The sequence below is a fragment of the Eretmochelys imbricata genome, chromosome 6, assembly GCF_965152235.1.
Source record: "Eretmochelys imbricata isolate rEreImb1 chromosome 6, rEreImb1.hap1, whole genome shotgun sequence".
NCBI classification, from domain to species: Eukaryota; Metazoa; Chordata; order Testudines; family Cheloniidae; genus Eretmochelys; species Eretmochelys imbricata.
The window spans coordinates 112,255,902-112,276,525 of NC_135577.1; the positions used below are offsets into that span (position 1 = coordinate 112,255,902).

Below are 20,624 nucleotides of genomic sequence, written 5' to 3' on the forward strand. Positions count from 1 at the left end.
ATAAAACTTTGATACTCAGGCACCATGCACCAGGAAACAAGTCATCTTGCTGCCAAATATCAACAGAGTATTTGTACTGAATTTAGGGTCACAAGCAAGGATAGAGCACTGGGGAAATTGCCAGGCCCAGGATGGAGCCTAGCTGTGCCTCCTTTAGGACCTCCCTCCAGCTGGTTCCCCTACCCCTGGATGCTGCCAGGTGTTTCATGATAGCTTCCCCTCTAGAATCCAACAGCAACCACACAGCATTTCATTACTACTGCATGGAGCCTGATCTGCTTGTTCCATGAATAGCCAGAAGCTGATTTCTATGGGCCTCCTCCAGGTTCCCTCCCTCTCAGTGCCCAGAAAAGCATATAAACATGCCCTCTGAGCCCATTTCCTCCCTACTTCACTACCTGAAAGATTCTTTTCAAGCCTATAGGTCACTCCAGGGACAAGAAACTCTTCTTTCGGAGAAGCACTGCTCTTTAGGCCTAGGCTCCATCACCACCGAGTCTCAGGTGGAGGAAGAATGTGAGCACACCTTTATGAATGTGTGTACACATGCCTGCCTGTGTTCTTACACTCTTGAAACACTTGCACATAGCCTGTCAAACCAGTAAGGTACTAATGAATATAAACTGTGTGCAAGAGAGAGGCCGTCTTTCTGACTGCAAGTGCTTGTCTGGGTGAGGGTGGGAACACTAAAACTAAAAGGAGGAAATACAAGAGGCCCTAAGCCTTCTGGGGACTGCAGGCAATGACACTGGAGACTGAACTGCTACAAGGTAGTCTCCTGCTTTGAGTCTCCTGCTTGTCCTGAACCCTGTAAGTTCTGGCAGTTGCCCTGAGTGAATTAGTCAGAAAATTCTATAGGAAATCAAGGATAGTGATTCATGATTTAATAATCATTTTAAATTTTGACTTGAACTGACACTGAAATCTTCTTCTTGTGCATTTAATATTCTATGACAGTAATTTGCTGCAAAATGAAAAAATCCTACTACTTAATCCACTGGTAAACAAAAGACAAAACAGATCATCAGCAACCACATCCAGGTATAGTTTTCCACTAATCTTCAAAAATCCACAGAAGACTTGGTTATGTTAAAAAGGCCGTATCTGTATTTCAAAAGTTGAAGATTGCTATCTGGAATAGTACATACCACTGAATAATTTCTGCAATCTGAGCTTCCCAATGAGCAACCGATTCCTTCTTTGCTGCCAGGTCTTGGAGCTCATCTTCTAGCTGCCTGTTTTGTGCTGTTAATTTATCCACAAAGGAACAAAGCTGAAATGAAAAGTGATCAGTTGTTTTCATCTGCAATTTATGTCACTTTCAGACTCATTATGCATGTGGAATATACACAAACAAGACCACTAGAGGATATTAAGAAGCTCTGTCAAAACAATGTAGCCTTCAGAAACCGTTTTTCTCAGGCTCTATGAGTGTGACTTCCAGGTCTAGTAGTACTCAGGTTCATGTGCCACTTCAAACAAGGGAAATGAGAAGAGGAGAAATGAATAGAAAAACCAATGAGTGTCAAAGATAGTGTGTAGTCCAAGATTGGGGATAGTTGGTATCACCCCTTTTATACTCTTGGAATACTCCATTGGGGGGGAAGGGGGAAAATCCCCAGTGGACAGCTTTTCATAAAATTCCACTGCTCAGCATCAGGTGGCACCAATCCCACAAGTGTGAGTGGCCTCTGCATACTACAAGAGGAAAATGATTTGCCCACATCCGTGGCATACATGTGTGACAGTCGGAATTACTCCTATCCATACTAATGAAAAAATCCCATTTTTAAAGCATATTTATGGTTTCTTCTTTGGTCAGTGAATTTTATAGAGAACTATCACAATATCAGAGTGACTTAAAAGGTAACAAGATTTACGTGAAAAACAGAACACTAGTTTTCAAGAAGAGTAATTGAACTTTGTTCCAAAACAATGGCTCTACTAACTACCTTTTCATTTTCCGTTGTTAACTTTTTGTTATCTTCAAAGAACATGGTTCTTTCCCGTTCATATTTCTCTTTTATTGTTCCTACAGTCTCCTCCATCTCATTGTGCCTGAGGGGAAAAAATAGAGAATGTACAACTTTACAGACCACTGGGGGTGGTTGGGATTTTCAAAAGACGCTAGGGGAGTTAGGTGCCCAAAATCCCACTACACGAGAGAAGCGGCAGCTGGTGGGGGGAATTTCTCCAGCAAAGTGGTTTCATACAGACCCTTACCTCTCTCGTTTTGCCTTCTCCAATTTATCTTTTAGCATCATGATCTCTTTCTGCAGTGCTAGCTGATGGCTTTCTGAATCATGCACCTCCTTTTTTATATTTTTTACTTCCAAGACATGGGATGCCTCTCGCCTGACTAACTCCTCTTCATAGAACAAGATTTTCTTTTCTAGCTCAGACTTCATTTTGGAAAGCTCCTGCTGATGTTCTAATGTGGCACCTGCTGCACGGCCTCCTTGCTTTAGCTGCAGAAGCAAGAGAGTGAAAATTATCAGGAAAAGACGACCCAAGATTTTTCTAGTGTTGCTTAAAAAGTTAGGAATAAATGTGGACAGGTAAAAGCCAAGAGATTAACATCAATAACATAGTTTGTGGGAAAACAATTTGAAAAAAGCAAGTAGATCTAACAGGCTGTGTCAGGTTTCTATGAAAGCCCGATTCCGTTAAAAGACACAAAGTGCCACAAATGTACATGCTTAGATAAGCGAAGTTATTGGAGGCTTGGTCTTGTATCAGTAGTGAAAAGGGCATCTGTTTCCCCATATTTTGCATTTTTAAAATAATGGTACCTTTAGCGCTTCCAGTTCATTTTCCAGCTGCTTGGAGAAAATCTCACTGTGTTCACGAAGCTTGCGTTCTTTTGATGCTTCTGCGGTGACATCCTCAAGTTGAGCTTCCAGCTGTGAAAAAGAAAACCTTAAATTATGTCAAAGCAGACAGACAGTTGTAGCTACCCTGCTCCTTTCCTCTCCTCTCAGGCTGCTTTTGGGTCCTTGGAAACAGCAGGACTCCCTTACCTCCCATCCTTATAACTCTTGCAGCCCACACTGTGACCATTATCTTTCTAGACAAGTCTTTCAGGCAAGATTCATTCCCTTTGTAGGCCAACCACCACCACTCTGTCAGCCAGTGGGGTTACTGTTGGGTAATAAAAAAAGACAGTTACCTTTTCCATAACTGGTGTTCTTCAAGATGTGTTGCTCATGTCCATTCCATATTAGGTGTGTGTGCTCGCCACATGCACCGTTGCCGGAAGTTTTTCCCTCAGCAGTATCCGTAGGGGACTGGCTCTGGTGCCCTCTGGAGTGGCGCCCACATGGTGTGGTATAAGGCTCCCCCCACCCTCAGTTCCTTCTTCCCAGTGGGGAAGAAGTGGGGGGGAGGGGGGTTGTGGAATGGACGGGAGCAACACATCTCGAAGAACACCAGTTACAGAAAAGGTAACTTTCTTTTCCTCTTCAAGTGCTTGCTCATGTCCATTCCATATTAGGTGACTCCAAAGCAATACCCCAGAAGTGGGTAGGAGTTTACGGACGTGTCAATTGCAACACAGCTCTGTCAAATCCAGTGTCATCTCTGGCTTGCTGAGAGTGATGGCATAATGAGCTGTGAACGTGTGGACAGAGGACACATTGTGGCTCTACAGATGTACTGAATAGGGATGTGTGCCATGAAGGCCGCTGAAGACACCTGAACTCTCGAGTAGGCTCTGACAATTGGCAGCGGCGGAACTCCCGCCAGATTGTAACAGTTCCTTATGCATGAGGTGATCCAACTGGAAATCTTTGTGAGGACACCAGAAGGCCCTTCATCCTATCTGCTTTAGCGATGAAGAGTTGAGTCGATTTATGGAGAGACTTGGTAAATTCTAAATAAAAAGCCAAGGACCTTTGGACGTCTAGCGTGTGAAGACACCTCACTGGTCTTGTGCGGTTTGGGACAGAACACTGGGAGGAAGATGTCTTGGTTCATATAGAAGGTGGAGACCACCTTCAGCACGAAGGCCGGATGGGGCTGCAGATGAACCTTGTCTTTGTAGAAGACTGTGTATGGCAGTTCTGAGGTCAAGGCTTTAATTTCAGAGACCTGTCTCGCTGACGTCACCGCCACTAGGAACGCGACCTTCCATGACAGATGGGAAAAGGAGCAAGAACCCAGCAGTTCAAAGGGTGGGTCGGTGAGCCTAGAGAGGACCAAGTTAAAATCCCACTGAGAGACAGGAGCCCGCACCTTCAGGAAGAGAGTCTCGAGCCCTCTCAAGAATTCGACCGTCATGTCATGGGAAAACACTGTCTGTCCTTGGATTGGCGGGTGAAAGGTGGAGATGGTGGGGAGATGCACTCTAATGGAAGAGTGTGCCAGGTCCTGGTTCCTCAGATGGAGCAGGTAGTCCAGGACAGCCTGTATGGAAGAACGCGAGGGAGAGATGCCACGTTCGGATGCTCAGCGGGAAAATCTCGTCCACTTGGCCAGGTAAGTCAGTCTGGTTGAAGGCTTCCTACTCCCCAGGAGGACCTGTTGGACTCTGAACATGTCCGCTCCTCTGGGTTCAGCCACACTGCATCCACCCCGAGAGGTGGAGGAACTCGAGGTTGGGATGTAGGAGCTGACCGTGGTCCTGTGACAGCAGGTCCTGGAGGTTGGGCAGGGGCCAGGGAGGGGCCGCTGACAAGTTCATGAGCATGCCAAACCAATGCTGGCAAGGCCATGCCGGGCTATCACAACAACCTGCGCTTTGTCTCTCTTGATCTTTGCAAGGACCCAGCTGATGAGTGGAATCAGAGGGAACGTGTACATCAGGCTCCCTGACCATGACAGGAGGAAGGCATCGGAGAGGGAGCCCTTGCTCAGAACAAAACTGGTGGTATTTCCTGTTTAGCCTGATGGTGAACAGGTCCACTTGGGGAGTTCCTCACCTTTGGAAGATCATGCAGGCTACCTCTGGATGGAGCGACCACTCATGGTGAGAGGAGAAGTCCCTGCTGAGCTGGTCCGCCAGAGTATTCTTGACACTGGGATGGTGACAAGCTTCCAGGTGGATTTCGTGGCTTCTGCAGAAGTACCATAGATGGAGTGCCTGTTGAATGAGAGCAGATGAGCGTGCTCCCCTTTGCCTGTTGATGCAGAACATCGAGGCTGTGTTGTCTGTCAGGACTCGTACCACCTTGTTTGACAGGAAGACTCCGCATGCCAGTCGGACTGCTCAGAGCTCTTTGACGTTTATGTGCAACCTCGCCTCCTCTGGGGACCACCTCCCATGTCTCTGGAGGTCGCAGAGGTGCTCACCCCAGCCGAGGTCCAAGGCGTCCGATACCAACCCAATGGAGTGAGGGGGGATGTTGAACAGAACCCCCTTCAGGACTGCCCTGTGGTTGGTCCAATATTGTAGCGAGGTAAGTATCGCCTGGGGAATGGTAATGAGTTTTTCCAGGGGGTCTTGGGACTGGGAATAGACCATCCCCAGCCATTGTTGCAGGGGCCGCATCCGCAGTCTGGCACGGCAGATCACATAAGTGCACACTGCCATGTGACCCAGCAGGCGCAGACAGACCCTGGCTGTAGTCAAAGGGAATATGGAGACTTCTGCGATGAGGTTTGCCATCACGTGGAAGCCTTCCAGCGGCAGGAATGCTCTGGCGCAGGTAGAGTCGCGGACTGCTCTGATTAACTCTATCCTCTCCACAGGCAAAAATGTCGACTTTTTGTTGTTCACCAATAGGCCCTGAGACCGGTACGTGGCTTGAAGCACCGCGACATCCCTTTGGACTCGAGAACTGAAAAGTTGCCCTTGACGAGCCAGTCGTCAAGGTATGGGTAGATCCGGTGCCTGAGGTAAGCGGCAACCACTGCCGTTCACTTGGTAAACACTCTCGAACAAGCACCTCTGTTTGGGAGGAGCTCCCCGTGAACATCCACAAAGCTATCTCATTATCCTTCCTTGAAATCCCTCCTTAAAACTCCTTTGTCATGATGCACTTAAAAAAAAAACCCAACCCCCCCCCAAAAAAAAACAAAAAAAAAAACCCCAGAGGCACTGATATTGTCCAGCATTCTGATCAGCACTGCCCCATTGTTTCCTTATACTTCCCTTTGTGTCTGTATTTACCTGTTGTCTCTTATCTTATACTGTAAGCTCTTTGGTGCAGGGACTGTCTTTTTATTTTGCGTTTGTACAGCACCCAGCACAACAGGATTTTGCTCCACAATTAGTGTTCCCAGGCCATATGGGAATACTAATAATAAAATGGTGGTGGTTGTGTAGTGAACTTAAAAATGAACTGATTATTTTAGCTACAGTTGTTACAAACACCTACTAAAATAGCTAATTGAAAATTATGAGGAAACTATGACTTCCAATTTGCTTACTTCCTGAATTTGAGAGCACTTTGCTTAGTCTGTTTTACTGTTTCCCCTCTCTTTCATATAGCCATGGAAAAGAAACACATTTAAAAGAGGAAATTGGCAAGGGTACTCAGAATAAACTGCTTTGACCTTTGGAATTTACTAGATTTCAAGCTGACTGCATCTCTTGACATTTTTAAAGAGAAGATGAGCATACAGCAAGAATATATTTTCACTGGATTACAAGCAATTCAAATACATGAGAAAAAACACAGAATTATTTCCTTCACAAATTACTAAATATTTAAGATGTACTCTGTAAATGAAATAAAATGAGCTAGAGATGTCAGGCCAATTTACAGACCCAATGTAAATTATGGTTACATTGGGGTTTTTTTACTTTTATTAAGTATGACTTAAGTGAAGCGTAAGAGCAGCTGAAACATGTTAGCCTTAAATATTTTGCCAAGTTACCTCTTTTCTGCCTCTCTCAGATTTACGAATTTCCTGTCTCATAGAATCAATTTTCTGCACGATCACTTCCATCTCTTCCTCTTTGTCACGAAGCTGTCGAGAGAACTTCTGTTTCTGAGAGCGCAAGTCTACCATTCTCTCATTGAGCTCTGAAAACTCCTGCATAGCTAGCTTTCTTTGCTGATGAGCATCCTTCAGTTCTTTGGACTGTGCCTTTAATCTTTCTGAAGCTTCCACAAGTTGCTGGTAAAATTTAAAAAAGACATTAAAAATCCACATCTCCTCTCCAAGGAAAAAGCACACTGAGTAAGACAAAGTCTTTAATTTAAAGTTAACCATTATATGTACTTTTCTAATTTACAAAAATCCTGTCTCATGCAGAGTTTAAATATTGTGCTACTTCTAATTTGGCATTCCTCTTTGTGTAGCTGTGTTATTCCACATGTCTCATGATTTGTACACACAAATTAGTCACTTCCTTTCATGCAACTGCTGATATTCCATCTCCATAATAATCTCTGGCTGAAGAGAAGGCATAAAATGTACCACCAGCCCAAGGCAGTTCTCATCTTAGTGCCATGTGCTTGCATAATAGCACCACGCTTAAAAAAAACACCCCATAGATTCCAGCATATACAATGCCATCAAGATGAAGAGTCAAACTCTCAAACTATGGGTGTAAGCATTAAAAGCTCAGCAAAATGTGTGAAATTCTTTAAGAAAATCTTATGCAAGATTCCACAGACAAAATTATGAAGAAGATTCAGTACTTTGGTGAAGAGCATTGTAAAAACCACATTTCCTTTGTGGGAAGAACCTAACCTAGACATGACAGTTTACAATACAAAACAGTGTATACTCCATAATACTTGGTAATGAACATACATGAGAAATGACAGAACTGTACACCAGCAGTTTAGGAAAAAACTCATTTGTAACTTGACTAGTTCCAGCTTCAAGTTTTTGCCATGATTGCTGAAATTAAGATATTCAATGACCTGCAAAAGAGGTGTTCAATTCAAGAGGAGCTGAACTGGCTAACTCCCTACTCACATCATTTGGTTTATAAGCTTTAGTAGTGGTTCAGAGAGACAGGGAGGAAGAGAATTTAAAAGAACTGCCTCCTATGGTGCAAAAAGTTTCTTCCAAAATAAAAACTTGAGGAATTCTGGTCAGTGGGTTGCTTTCACTAAACTGAAATGCCAACTGAAAAAATATGGCTACTCAAACTTTCCAAACCCAATGCCTAGGGCCCTACCAAATTCACGGCCATGAAAAACGTCAAGAACCATGAAATCTGGTCTCCCACCATGCAATCTGGTTGTGCGTGCGCTTTTACCCTATACTATACAGATTTCACAGGGGAGACCAGCGTTTCTCAAATTGGGGGTCCTGACCCAAAAGGGAATTACATGGGGGGGGGGTGTCACAAGGTTATTGGGAGAGGTGTCAAGGTATTGCCACCCTTACATCTGTGCTGCCTTCAGATCTGGGCGGCCGGAGAGCAGCGGCTGTTGGCCAGGTGCCCAGCTCTGGAGGCAGCACCCCGCCAGCAGCAAGGCAGAAGGAATGGTGGCAATACCATATCATGCCATCCTTCCTACTGCAGTGCTGGGCTCCTGGCCAGCAGCCACCACTCTCCAGATGCCCAGCTCTGAAGGCAGTGCCGCTGCCAGCAGCAGTCCAGAATTAAGGGTAGCAGTACTGCAATACCCCCTCCAGTAACCATGCAACACCCCCTCCACACACACACACACACACACACACAAACAATATTCCTTTTGCGGTCAGTACCCCAACAATTACAACACTGAAACTGCAGATTTAAATAGCTGAAATCATGAAATTTACAATTTTAAAAATCCTATGACCGTGAAATTGACCAGAATGGACCATGAATTTTGTAGGGCCCTACCAATGCCCAACACTAACCATTTGAAAGCATATCAATGAAAATACAGAGTAACACTTTAAAAACACATCATGTATAATTACTTACCTTGAAATAATTAAACTACTCTGGTGAAATAATAAGAAGAGTCTAAGTGCAACATTGTAAGATAATATACTCTACTATATTTTAAAAAGAACAGCATGGAAGGGTTGAATTATGCGTATAATATATGTAGTATTGCACACTAAAGCAGGACAACAATCTTAAAAAAAATTCCTTTAGATGCTATAGCCGTGGCATATTGTTCCTTTATCAAAAAAAAGGAAATTTTAATTTACTGCAAACAGTGGCAGTGGACTCAGTGAGGAAAAGTTATCCAGCTAAACTTACTGAATTAAATATTTGTATAAAATACGTTTCAATAAGTCTGGAATTTATTATTAGCCATAGATTTACAATTTGAAAACTTCAGTGGATATTCCAACGTCTTGAGAGTAAAAAAACAGCCAAACTGATTCTGCTTTAGAAAGCAATTTTTTTTAACAGTTAGAAAACTAACCTCCACACTCCTGGATACATCAAGTCTTTATAAATTATGCTTGGATTGGCCAAGGCAAACTAGGCTGTTTTCCCTGACTATCTGGCTTTTCAACTTTCCACTATTTCATGAGAAGTATCATGAACATACTAAAAAAAGGAAGAACAGACGAATGCCTTAAATACTAATAAGAAAGCATGTTTTTTTAAACTACTCGAATACCTACCAACATGCGATGCAGAACACATATGTCTCCTCGGTTCTCATCTTGCCACTCTATTACTCATTAAATGAATGGGTGGAAAAGCATTGTTTCAAACATTAAGGGAATACTGCCAGTTGGACAAATCTATCCTTGAGCTACCTGACGTGAGTGTTAAGGGTATGCACTTTGGACCATTACCTTATGAAGGTCCTCCTTCTCTTGCCTTATTGTTCTGTACTGCTTTTCAAGTCCTTTTAGCCTGTGTGTGTAGTCTTCATTTTCTTGATGAAGCTGTCGTTCTATCCTATTTAAATCTGTACAGAAATTCAAACTAAGTATACTTGACTCCCAGATTTACACCAATAGCATAAGCAGCAATGTTACATGAACAAACCACTAACTTTTGCTAGGAACTTGTTAGAGAGTTTAAATATTTCTTCTTCTCCATCTCCCCACTCAGGAGAGCCTTCTAGCCAACCTCTGTTCTCCGAGGATTCACCCTCTTTTTTACTTTTACTCTTCTGTCTCTACCAAGAGCCCTGATGTCATGGAGACAGACATTTCTCCAGATTAAAAAGTTGGAACAGTGGTTTTTGGGGGTCAATTAATGCTATCCTGCAAAATACAGGAATGGGTTTTTAAGCAGGGCACTATACTCAAATTAGGATAGATTTTAGGATGGCTAAATCTAGAGAAAGACGGTTAAGGAAATGACCATTGTTAATGAAGTAATAAATGTTGTAGGAAGGAAGGAAGATTAGTCATGGCTAGGATAAGGACTTCCCCATGAATGAGAGTGGGGTGAAGCCAATGAGTCAAGATGACGACAGAAATTGGAGGCCAGAAAATTGCGTGCTACATCAACATGGATGTTCACATCTTCAGTGAGGAGGATGTCTGAAGAGGAAAAAATTTGATTTGAGCTAAGAAATCTGGAAGGAAGGCAGAGAGGAGGCTTTTATGAAGTGGAAGATGACAAGATTGAGGGCTGTGGAAATTTGAGAGTGATTGCTCAAACAAACCTACATCTCTGCTCTTCCTTTCTTTATAGTAATAGCAACTGAGAGTCTCTCTTTAGTAAAGCTTCATTAAGACTAAAAGTCTGAAAGTTTAGCTAGCACTAATTCAAAAGTAGTTCTCATTCCCTTTTTTAAAAGTCTTCTAAAACTGATCTCATGTTTTCTGGGAGATGTTTACATGGATGAACAAAATAGGGTGGTCAAACAGCATAGTTTCAAATAACTGATTTGGATCCAACAGTTGTCTCTCTCTCAGGTAAGACTTGAGTAGTTGCCTTTTTCAACTTGTCAGTTTTAGACACTGCTAGATGAAGATTGAGTGGGCTTCAAAACAACCATACAATTTCTTTTTAATTCTCCCCTTAAATGTACCTAAGACCAGAAAAATGCCCCTTCTTCCCATGAGAAAAAAGCAAGATTAAAAGTACAAGATCACATTCAGAACATATCAAACTGAACCTATCTATCCCATTCCTTCTACTCTTGGCTCCCAGTGGAATATATGCTATCGGGCTCAGCACGGACGTTGAGGGGAAAGATAAGAGTTTATTTGTAAATACTGAAATCCTGCTTAATATAAGCATTCCAGTAGGTATCCTTTCCTTTTATTAGCATTCATCAGTAACTATTTGTACTGAATTAAATTTAAATTGATAAAGTTAAGCATTACTGCTACTGAGATATTAATATTAGAATTAAGTTATTACTTGAAGCATACCAGTCAGAACATCTGCCAGTCATACCAGACACCTACCTGCTATTTTTTTGTTCAAACGTTCAATTTCTTCAGTTAGCTTCTTGATTTCTTTGTCAGGAGCTGGACCCAGCACGGGCGGCACAGGAGATTCTTAAGTTGAATAAGAAAAAATATCAGTCAAACTAAGAGCATTCTGCTGCTTTTCATCATCTGAATTGCAAATCCTAGTAAATGTCCACAACTAACCTTGCAGTTTTCTGTACAAATCCAGTTTTTCTTCCTCCAGTTTTCGTATTCGCCTTTCATAAGCTTCTTCTTTGTCGTGTTGCACATCCATCTCTTTGGTTACAGCACCAGACTGCATTACACTCCTTAAAGAGCCTCTATCAGAAAATAAGCTGCAACCAAAACATGAGTTAGAAAATACATCACTGAATATCTTACAACAATATTTACAACAAAAAGCAGATAAACAATAGTATCATTCTTCATACAAAGATGAATTCATCTTATCCTATTTTACATTTGCATTCCAACGCTACTCTGAACTGGAGCAGACTCTTTTCCTGATATATCCACAATTCAGAGCTCTAAGTACATACCACATTCTTCAGCATGGCACAAAATCTTTGACAGAATTGGTCAACTCCGGTCTTCAAAATGTTCCAGTTTCATGCTGGAATTCAACAGTTACACCTAAATTTCTGAGCACAACACTTAATGTAGTGTTACTGTATATACTGCTGCCAAGATTTTGCAATTTCTCTCATGCTTTTCTATTCCATGCAGAAAAACAGTGCCTTCACCATTGCCTTCCATCTTTGCCCGTCTCCTGCTGCAGTCAGCTTCTTCCTACGCCATTTTGATAGTTTTCAGTTCTGCTTCTATTACACATTTCCATGCTATCCTTGGTCTACCTTGTCACCTCTTGTTCTAGACATTCAAGTCCAATACTCGTCTTATGTTACTCAGGTCATTCCTACATATATATACTAGCCATCTCCATTTTCATTCTGTAATTTCCTGTCCTATTGGCTTCTGTTTCTTCCTCCTCCAGAGTTCATTTGTGATTTTTTTCCCCCAGCCATCTGATATTGGGATTTTGTCTAAGGCAGCTGTTTATGAAAACTCTGAAGGATAGGAAGGTTTTAAGTTTCCAAGTTTCATATACTAAGACTAGCTTTACAATGGCTTTAAATATGCAAAGTTTAGTTTGGAGGGCAAGATTTCTGTTTCTCCAGATTGGCTTCAAAGTTACAAAAGGTATGTTATCCGGCTTTTGCTATTCTAGCTTTAATGTCTTGGTCTGTTCCACCCATAGTACTTACAATGCTGCCAAGACACGTGAAGTATCAGACCTCTTCTATGTTTATACCAGACAGTGTTATTGGCGTTTCTTGTTGTGTGTTGATTCCCATAGTTTTAGTTTTCTCAATGTTGATTTTCAACCCTAATAATTCTGCATATGCCTGGAGATCATTTGTTTTGGCTTGTATATCTCTATGCGTAAGGGATAGTGAGTTGATGTTATCTGCAAAGTCAAGGTCCTCATAACTTGTGAGTGAAACACTACTGTACATCACTTGGTTGCTCTGTGATCTCTTGTTACCCAGTAATGATGCACGTGGTGGCTAGAAATGGCCTAGTCACTTCACTATTATGTATTATTTGGCATGTCATACTTCCATAGAAGCTTTGAATGATGTTCACAAATTTCTGAGGGATTCTGTAGTGGTGTAACAACTTCCATTAAACTGTTTTATCTACTATATCAAAGGCTGTTTGGAAATCTAAAAACTTCATATAAAGTGGTGACTGCCATTCGATCAACAGGTCTGATGATATGTAGGATTACTATTTGATCTATACATGATTTCTCCTGTCTGTTCTTTTTGTAACCTGGAACTATCACTTTTATTATTATTACAGACAAAAAGAAAGTAAAAATGTTACTTGGGATAGACATCAATCAAATACCCCTCCAATTTTTACAAGATCTCTTTTCTTTGGCAGCTTCACCATATGACTCTCTTCCCACTCAGTTGGTACTTTTTCTTTTTCCCATATCTTTTGTAAGAGTCCTACCAAAACGTCTAGTGTGTTCTTCAAGTCTGCCTTAAGAACCTCCATTAATGTTATCTGGACCTGGTGCCTTTCCACTTTTTAAACTGACTGACTGACTGCCCTTTCTACTTTTACTCTGGTGATAGGTCCTAGGTTGACATCCAGATCTTCTCTTTTCTCTATAACTGGAGGATTGGCCACTGTTTCACCATTCAGAAGTTGACTAACAAACTGCCTCCATATATTTAATTGTTCTGATTTTTATTTTATTTTATTTTTTGTTAAGTTGCCCTCATTGTCTTGATCTCATTGATTGGTATTTGTTTTTCTGACAACCCTCTAATGAATTGTACTGTGTCTTCATGTCATTTTGTGCTGCAACAGTCTGTGCATCTATTTTATCTATGAAGTCTTGTTTGTCTTTCCTAACATTCTTTTTGGCCTCATTGTTCTTTACAATATATTCCTCCTAGAGTCGCTCTGTCTGTGTTCTTGCTTGATTTAATTTCAGTTCAACTGTGTGGGTCTCTTCTATTTTCTGCTAGGTATTCACAGATAACCATTAATTGTGATATTTCTTGCTGACTCCCAGCACTTCTTCACAAGTTTTAGTGAAATTTTCCTTTACTCATTTCCACTTACCTTCTAGTATTCCATTATCTCAATCTTCAAGCACCTAGTACCTATTTGCTAGCACAATTCTAAACTCTTGTTTTGTCGTCATCTGTTTTAGCTTGGTGATGTTGTAACATAGGCATCTCTGCTGTTCAGGTCTCTTCTTTGTTTTTGTTTTACTCCTCAATATTGCTACCACTAGGGCATGGTCTGTTCCCACATCTGCCCCATTCCTGCTACAAACATCTTCTAAAGTTCTTCTCCAATTGTATTGCATTGTAATGTGATCGATTTGGTTCCTTGTTCTGTGAACTGGTGACCTCCATTTTATCTTATGAACAGTGCAGTGAGAGAAGATCGTTCCTCCAGTAACCAGGTTGTTCATGCCAAAAAATCAAATATTTCACTATTTTTATTAGTTTCACTGAGGCCTTGCTTCCCCATAACTACCTCCCTTCCAGGGTAGTTGCTCCCAGATTAGTATTCATATCTCCAGTTAATAGGAGGGCATATCTTTTCGGGACCAGGTCTATTAAGTTGTGTAGACGCTCACAGAAGTTTTCTTTTTCCCTTTGGCTAGCTTGATTTGCTGGAATATAACATTCAATAATGGACACTTTCTGGAACTTTGATGTCAACTGTGCTGTTATAATCCTTTCTGAAACTCGTACCCAATCTGTCAGACCCAGGCCATCTTGGTGTACGGCACTTGACAGCCCAGAATATAGTAGGATGACTAACTGAAAGTTTTGTCCTGGTGTTACCCATCTCATTCTTCTTAGGCCTAGTATATCTAATTTATATCTGTACATTTCTTTTGTTACTTGGGCCATTTTACCAGGCTCAATATTGTCCATCCATTCCATGTACAATTTTGGTGAGGGATTTAGAAGAAAGCAAATTTATCAGTGGAGTACTTTCCTTTGGGGTTTGGCCACTTTGCATCATCATCTCTCTTCTTAGGTCTGTTTGAACTGAGTTGAGTTGGATCGACTTTGTTGAACTGATCAGTAAGTATAGGTTTTCATAACGACTATTTTTTTTTTTTTTATAGAAGCAGATCATTAGTTCACTCCTAACCTTTTACCAGGAGGGCTGGTGAACTGCCTTTAGTCAGGCTCCTTCTCCAGGTTACGCAATAGATACCCTTATTTGACTTGGCTGTGGAGTGAAGAATAAAATTTTGAAAAAGCACCAAGACACCTCGGAGCCTAATTCCAATTTGCTTTAAATGGTACTGAGGAGTCTAAGTGACTGAAGTGCTTTTGAAAATCTTGGCTCATCGTATTCTTAGAATGAGGAAACTCTCAAACAGTCATTGCTAAACTATCTGAATAGCCAACTTGCTTACTGCTGCGCAGCTGCACTTTCCTAAGTTGGTACTAGGAAAGATGACCTATTCATAACCGCGCACCAAATACCTACGCAAGAACAAACAAACAATCAAAATAGATGTTGGCAGGATTTGGATACTTTCCACACATAAAAAATTGCTGCTTTGATTCCATTAATAAAAACCAGGTGCACTGCAATTTTGATATTGCTACAGCGTCTCTTTGAAATTAGACATTTTTAAAAGAGCTATCACAAGCCAAAAACACTGCTGAAAATATGTTTTCTAGGTCTAACTGAAAACTAAAAAATTTTACCAAACAAAATTTAATCCACTGTCTCAAATGTAGGGGAAGTTACATCCAAAAGAGGGACTTTTTAAAGAGAAGTTCAATAGTGATTATATCAACTGTAACTACTTCATGTGATGGTACAATAAAAAAATCCAAAATACCAACATTTCTTTTGGTCCCCCAGAAAGCCATGTTTATATTCTGTTGCTCCCAGAATTATTGCTGCAGCAGGTAAACACTATTTCAACACCTAACACCACAGCAACCATACAAATACCACAAAATGAAAAAGCCACAAGCATTGTAAGCTCTATTTCAAATACATGAAGAAAGATTAAATATAAATAAAAAACCTTTAATTCTTGTACAGTCAAAGCAAAAATTTTCATGTACAGTAAAAAAAATTTATCTACACACATTCTTCAGTGTGCTTGTGAAGGTAAACCTTCTAGCCCTATTTGAGCGATACATGTAAGAAGCACCTGTTTCTTTTGCCTACCTGTCAGTTGTATATGTAAACCCGACAAAAGGTAAATGTAATCCAGAAAAGCCAGTATGAGAACCTGGTGGCACAATTTCCTGCATAAAAAGAACATGAGTGAAAACCAAAGAATGTTTAAAAATCTTAAGTGCTTTTTTGTGCCTTAATGCTCAGGAGGTCAGACTAGATTATCATAATGGTCCCTCCTAGCCTTAGAATCTATGAGTGTGGTATCAGAAGTGAACTTTTCTTAGAATGTATCAGCACACAATATGTAGTTATTCGTTGAGTACAACAATTTCCCACAGATCCAAAATCCCTTATCCCAAATATGGTCATTCACAATGCATTATACACATTGAAAACCCTCTTCTTATTCACACTCCATTTAAAGGACAATTCTGTATGACAAATCGAAAATGTAATACATTCGTAATAAGTTTTGGTTTTGCTTTTAAAAGACATTAGAAGTGAAAAGCGATTGGCCACCAAAATGAATGGTGTTAATATTCTAGCTCTTGTGCCGGACAACCCATCAAAATCAAACCCAGTGCTCCTGTGTGTTATGACTGCATACTTGCATGAGATAAGCTCATGTGAACATGGCATACCCTCCCTCTGCTCTTCTTGCCAAATTCATTCTTGTAAGCTATTAAGAGACTGAAATGGGGAAAAAATTCTATTCTTAAGTATTCAAAAAGCAGAAATCTTGTTAACTACAACCCAAAGCTGGCTCAAGAGGCAGAGATGAGTGAAACATGATCTCATGTGAATTGGATACATGTGATCATCAACTCAGAGCTTTGGGTGTGGCTTTGATGAGCAGCATATCATCTTACTCAGTGTTACATAACATTGCAATGCATATGCACAAGTGGGTGGACTTAAAAGTTGCAGGAGAAATGTAACTCAATTTCATGGCTTTTGTGGGTTAAAAAGCTTAACTTTGTTGCATTAGCATAGTTTATCAACTGTTATGCTTTAGATATTTTTATTAGAACAAAGTAGAAACAAGTTGCTCACATCTGAACTAGTAGTTTTTACTGTTACTATACATACAGAAAGGCCATAATTTAATGTTTAAATGAAAGACTCACAGGATTCCTCAATACATCATCATCTACATCAAAGTTTGATGTGTCAGAAGGACTGCTAACATCTGGAATATAAGGTGCTTCTAGGTTTCGAATATTATCCCAATTAAGTCCTTTAAAAAATGCATGCGACTTGAAATCCTCTATTCCATTCTGTCCTAGTCGACATTCCCTACTACAGATAAGTCGCTGAATAAGGTCTTTCGCTTCTTCAGAAACATCTGTCACATGGGATGGAAACTGAAATCGTTCCTAGAAAAACAAAATAAACCTGATTTGAGAATTTTATACTGGAAAATTCCTGTAAAAAGGAAAAATACAATTTTTATAAGCTTTTTGGTAAAGAAGTTAAGTTCTAGACTATAGATATGACACTGGAAACTAATAGTTATAGCTACCATTTTCAAATCTATTATGAGCAACAGAAGTCTCATCATGATGAACCACAGAATCAAAGAAATGTAGGAGTGGAAGGGACCTCAAGACCATCAAATGCAGCCCCCTGCACTGAGGCAGGACCAAGTATACCTATAACGTCCCCACCAGGCGTTTGTCTAACCTGTTCTTAGAAACCTCCGATGATGGGGATTCCACAACCTCTCTTGGAAACCTATTCCAGTGATTAACTATCCTTATAGTTAGAAAGTTTCTCCTAATAGCTAACCTAAATCTCCCTTGCTGTAGATTAAGACAATTACTTCTTGTCCTACCTTCACAGCAGTTACTGTGCTCTTTACAACAGCCCTTGACATATTTGAAGGCCTATCAGGTCCCTCCTCAATCTTTTCTCAAGACTAAACATGCTCAGTTTTTTAAACCTTTCCTCACAGGTCAGACTTGCTAAACCTTTTATCATTTTTGTTGCTCTACTCTGACAATTTGTCCACATATTTCTTAAAGTGTGGTGTCCAAAACTGAACATAGTACACTAGCTGAGACTTCCCCAATAGAGTGGGACAATTACCTCTTGTGTCTGATGTATGTTCATACACCCCGGAATAATATTAGCCTTGTTTGCAACTGCATTACACTGTTGGTTTATACTTAATTTGTGATCTACTATAACCCCCTAGATCCTTTTCAGCAGTACTATAACCTACCCAGTTATTCCCCATTTTGTACTTGTGCATTTGATTTTTCTTTCTTAAGTGTAGCACTTAGCACTTGTCTTTACTGAATTTCATCTTTTTGATTTCAGACCAGTTCTCCAATATGTCCAGGTCATTTTGAATTCCAATCCTGCCCTCCAAAGTGCTTACACCCCGTCCCAGTTTGGTGTCATCCACAAACCTTATAAGCATATTCTTCACTTCATTAGTCAAGTCATTAATGAAAATATTGAATACTGGACCCAAGACAGACCCCTACAGGACCCCTACATAAGTCCTCCCAGTTTGATAGCAAACCATAGATAACTACTCTGAGTACAGTCTTTCAAACAGTTGTGCATGCAACCTTATAGTAATCTCTAAACCACATTTTCCTAGTTTGCTTCCAACCCTGATATTCTATTCTATGATTCTAATCCCTTACTAACATGAAGATATATCACATCTATAGCTTTCCCCCAACCCACGAGGCCAGTAACCCAGTCAAAGAAGGAAATTAGATTGGTATGGCATGATTTGTTCTCAACAAATTCATGTTGGCTATTATTTATTACGTTATCGTCCTCTAGGTGCTTACAAATTGGGTTTTTAACAATTTTCCTGTACCTTCCAGATATCAAAGTTAGATTGACTGGTTTATGATTCCCCAGGTCCTCTTTGTTACTGTGTTTAAAAATTGGTATTACATTTGTCCTTCTCCAATCATCTGAAATCTCACCTATCCTCCATGAATTCTCCAGGACAGTTGTTAATGATTACTTCAGCTATTTCCTTAAGTACTCAAGGATGAATTTCATCAGGCCCTGCTGACTTGAAAAATCTAATTTATCTAAATAGTCATTAACCTGTTCTTTCCTTATTCCAGTTTATTTTCCTTCCTCCTTGTTGTTAATATTAATTGTGATAAGCACCTGGTCACTTTTAACCTTTTCAGTCAAGCCTGAAGCAAAACCTCAGCCCTTCTTGGTGTCAACCACTATTAGCATTCCTTCCCTGCAAAGTAAAGGACCTACACTTACCTCCATCTTTCTCTTGCTCCTACTGTATTTAAAGAATCTCTTCTTATAGCCTTTTATGTCCTTTGCTAAGGGTAACTCATTTTACAGTGGAACTTTATCCAATTTGGTAGCTTTTTCGAATCTATTTTATCCATTCCCCCTCTGCTTTAATACATTATCAACTGGTTTTAATACATTGATTGTAAATACATTAACTGTAGGGTGAAAACTGAAGCTTTTAACTTTTAAATTTTATTTTAATTCTGTATGGCACACTAATAGAGTATGAAGCACTAGGAGCAGATCTTCATTGGTATACATTGTCACAGCTTCACTGGCCTATTAAGACTCTAACCCTTGATGTTTCCATTGCTTGCTAGAAACATGCATGATCAGGGTCTTAGAACTGTGGTTATTTAGCTGACACCACTCTTTTAAAAATGTATTTTTATGATATTTTAAGTTTTTCCCCTTGACCCCCCAGTAAAAATTTTTAGACTATATAATGACAAAAATCTGACTAAAATGTTTTGGCATGTATTAACATTCTGTGGTGGTTTTAAAGATTAAGAAATCTTACACAGAAAACAAAGCCGACTTCACAAGCACCAATAGCCTTTCTGAAAGCAAGTGATATTTGCCTTGAAATCTGATATGCTAATAAAAAATTAATTCCTAAAATATTAAATTTTGTTTTAGCTCTTTTCATTGTGGAGTGTTTTGGGAACTTTGTATTTAAACTGGCTTCACTTTAATAACTTTCGCTATTGAAATGGCTAGGAAAAGTAAGGTTGTGTAATAATTTTAAAGGTCAATAGTTCAGTACCAACAACATTAAGCCATTTAAAGCAAGCTATTTATTTATTTGTATTGTGTATTATTTATTGCAAAAACAAACAAAAAACTATCAATCCTATTCTCAGATCTGAGATTTATTAATAAAAAATAATGTAATAGTAGGCTATGTCAACAGTAAGCATGTAAGGAAAAAATGTGATTTCAGTATTTTTGACATCTGTACTAATTCCATTTGACTTTTTATATAATAATTTGCATTATACATTTATGACAGCATATTTTAATCTTTGTCAAATATGAAGTCAAAGTCAACTTAAAAAATCACACCTAAAATGTACCTACTATTTACAAATTCCCATTTGAAATTACTGTAAATAAACGATGAGGTGAAAATGTTTTTCTATTTTTAGTTTATTTACTTTATATATTTGACACTGTCTATGAACAGTAAGGTTTCACTGTTTACCCTGCCCAGCCTGTTAGTTTCCCCTTCAGTTTCTGTGGATCTTTTACTGTAACAACGAAGAAATTTAAATAAAAAAAGTTAAATGGGATTGTCAAACCACAAAAATTGGCAAAGCATTCTGAGATAGCAAGACTTAGCTAATAGAATTTCAAGTTTAATTTTTAAATGGAAATTTTCAGTATAATCACATCTATGAACAAAA

General features: G+C 39.8%; 1 protein-coding gene across 7 annotated transcripts in view; it reads right to left on the bottom strand.

Annotated features, from left to right (window-relative positions):
• CDC42BPB (CDC42 binding protein kinase beta) overlaps positions 1–20,624 on the bottom strand; it is a 131,991-nt gene that overhangs the window by 37,227 nt on the left and 74,140 nt on the right. For 6 of the 7 annotated variants that reach the window (XR_013346437.1, XR_013346436.1, XM_077819412.1 and 3 more), the window contains exons 8-17: positions 17,055–17,303; positions 15,976–16,055; positions 11,419–11,570; positions 11,230–11,322; positions 9,655–9,770; positions 6,820–7,062; positions 2,793–2,903; positions 2,224–2,468; positions 1,953–2,058; positions 1,149–1,273 (exon numbers count right to left, since the gene is read on the bottom strand). Coding sequence is in view for 5 of the 7 variants with exons in the window: in XM_077819412.1 (XP_077675538.1) it covers positions 1,149–1,273; positions 1,953–2,058; positions 2,224–2,468; positions 2,793–2,903; positions 6,820–7,062; positions 9,655–9,770; positions 11,230–11,322; positions 11,419–11,570; positions 15,976–16,055; positions 17,055–17,303 (1,520 nt within the window). In the remaining 2 variants the exon portion in view is untranslated. The remainder of the gene's footprint in view (positions 1–1,148; positions 1,274–1,952; positions 2,059–2,223; positions 2,469–2,792; positions 2,904–6,819; positions 7,063–9,654; positions 9,771–11,229; positions 11,323–11,418; positions 11,571–15,975; positions 16,056–17,054; positions 17,304–20,624) is intronic. The other variant, XM_077819410.1, reaches the window with a different exon arrangement.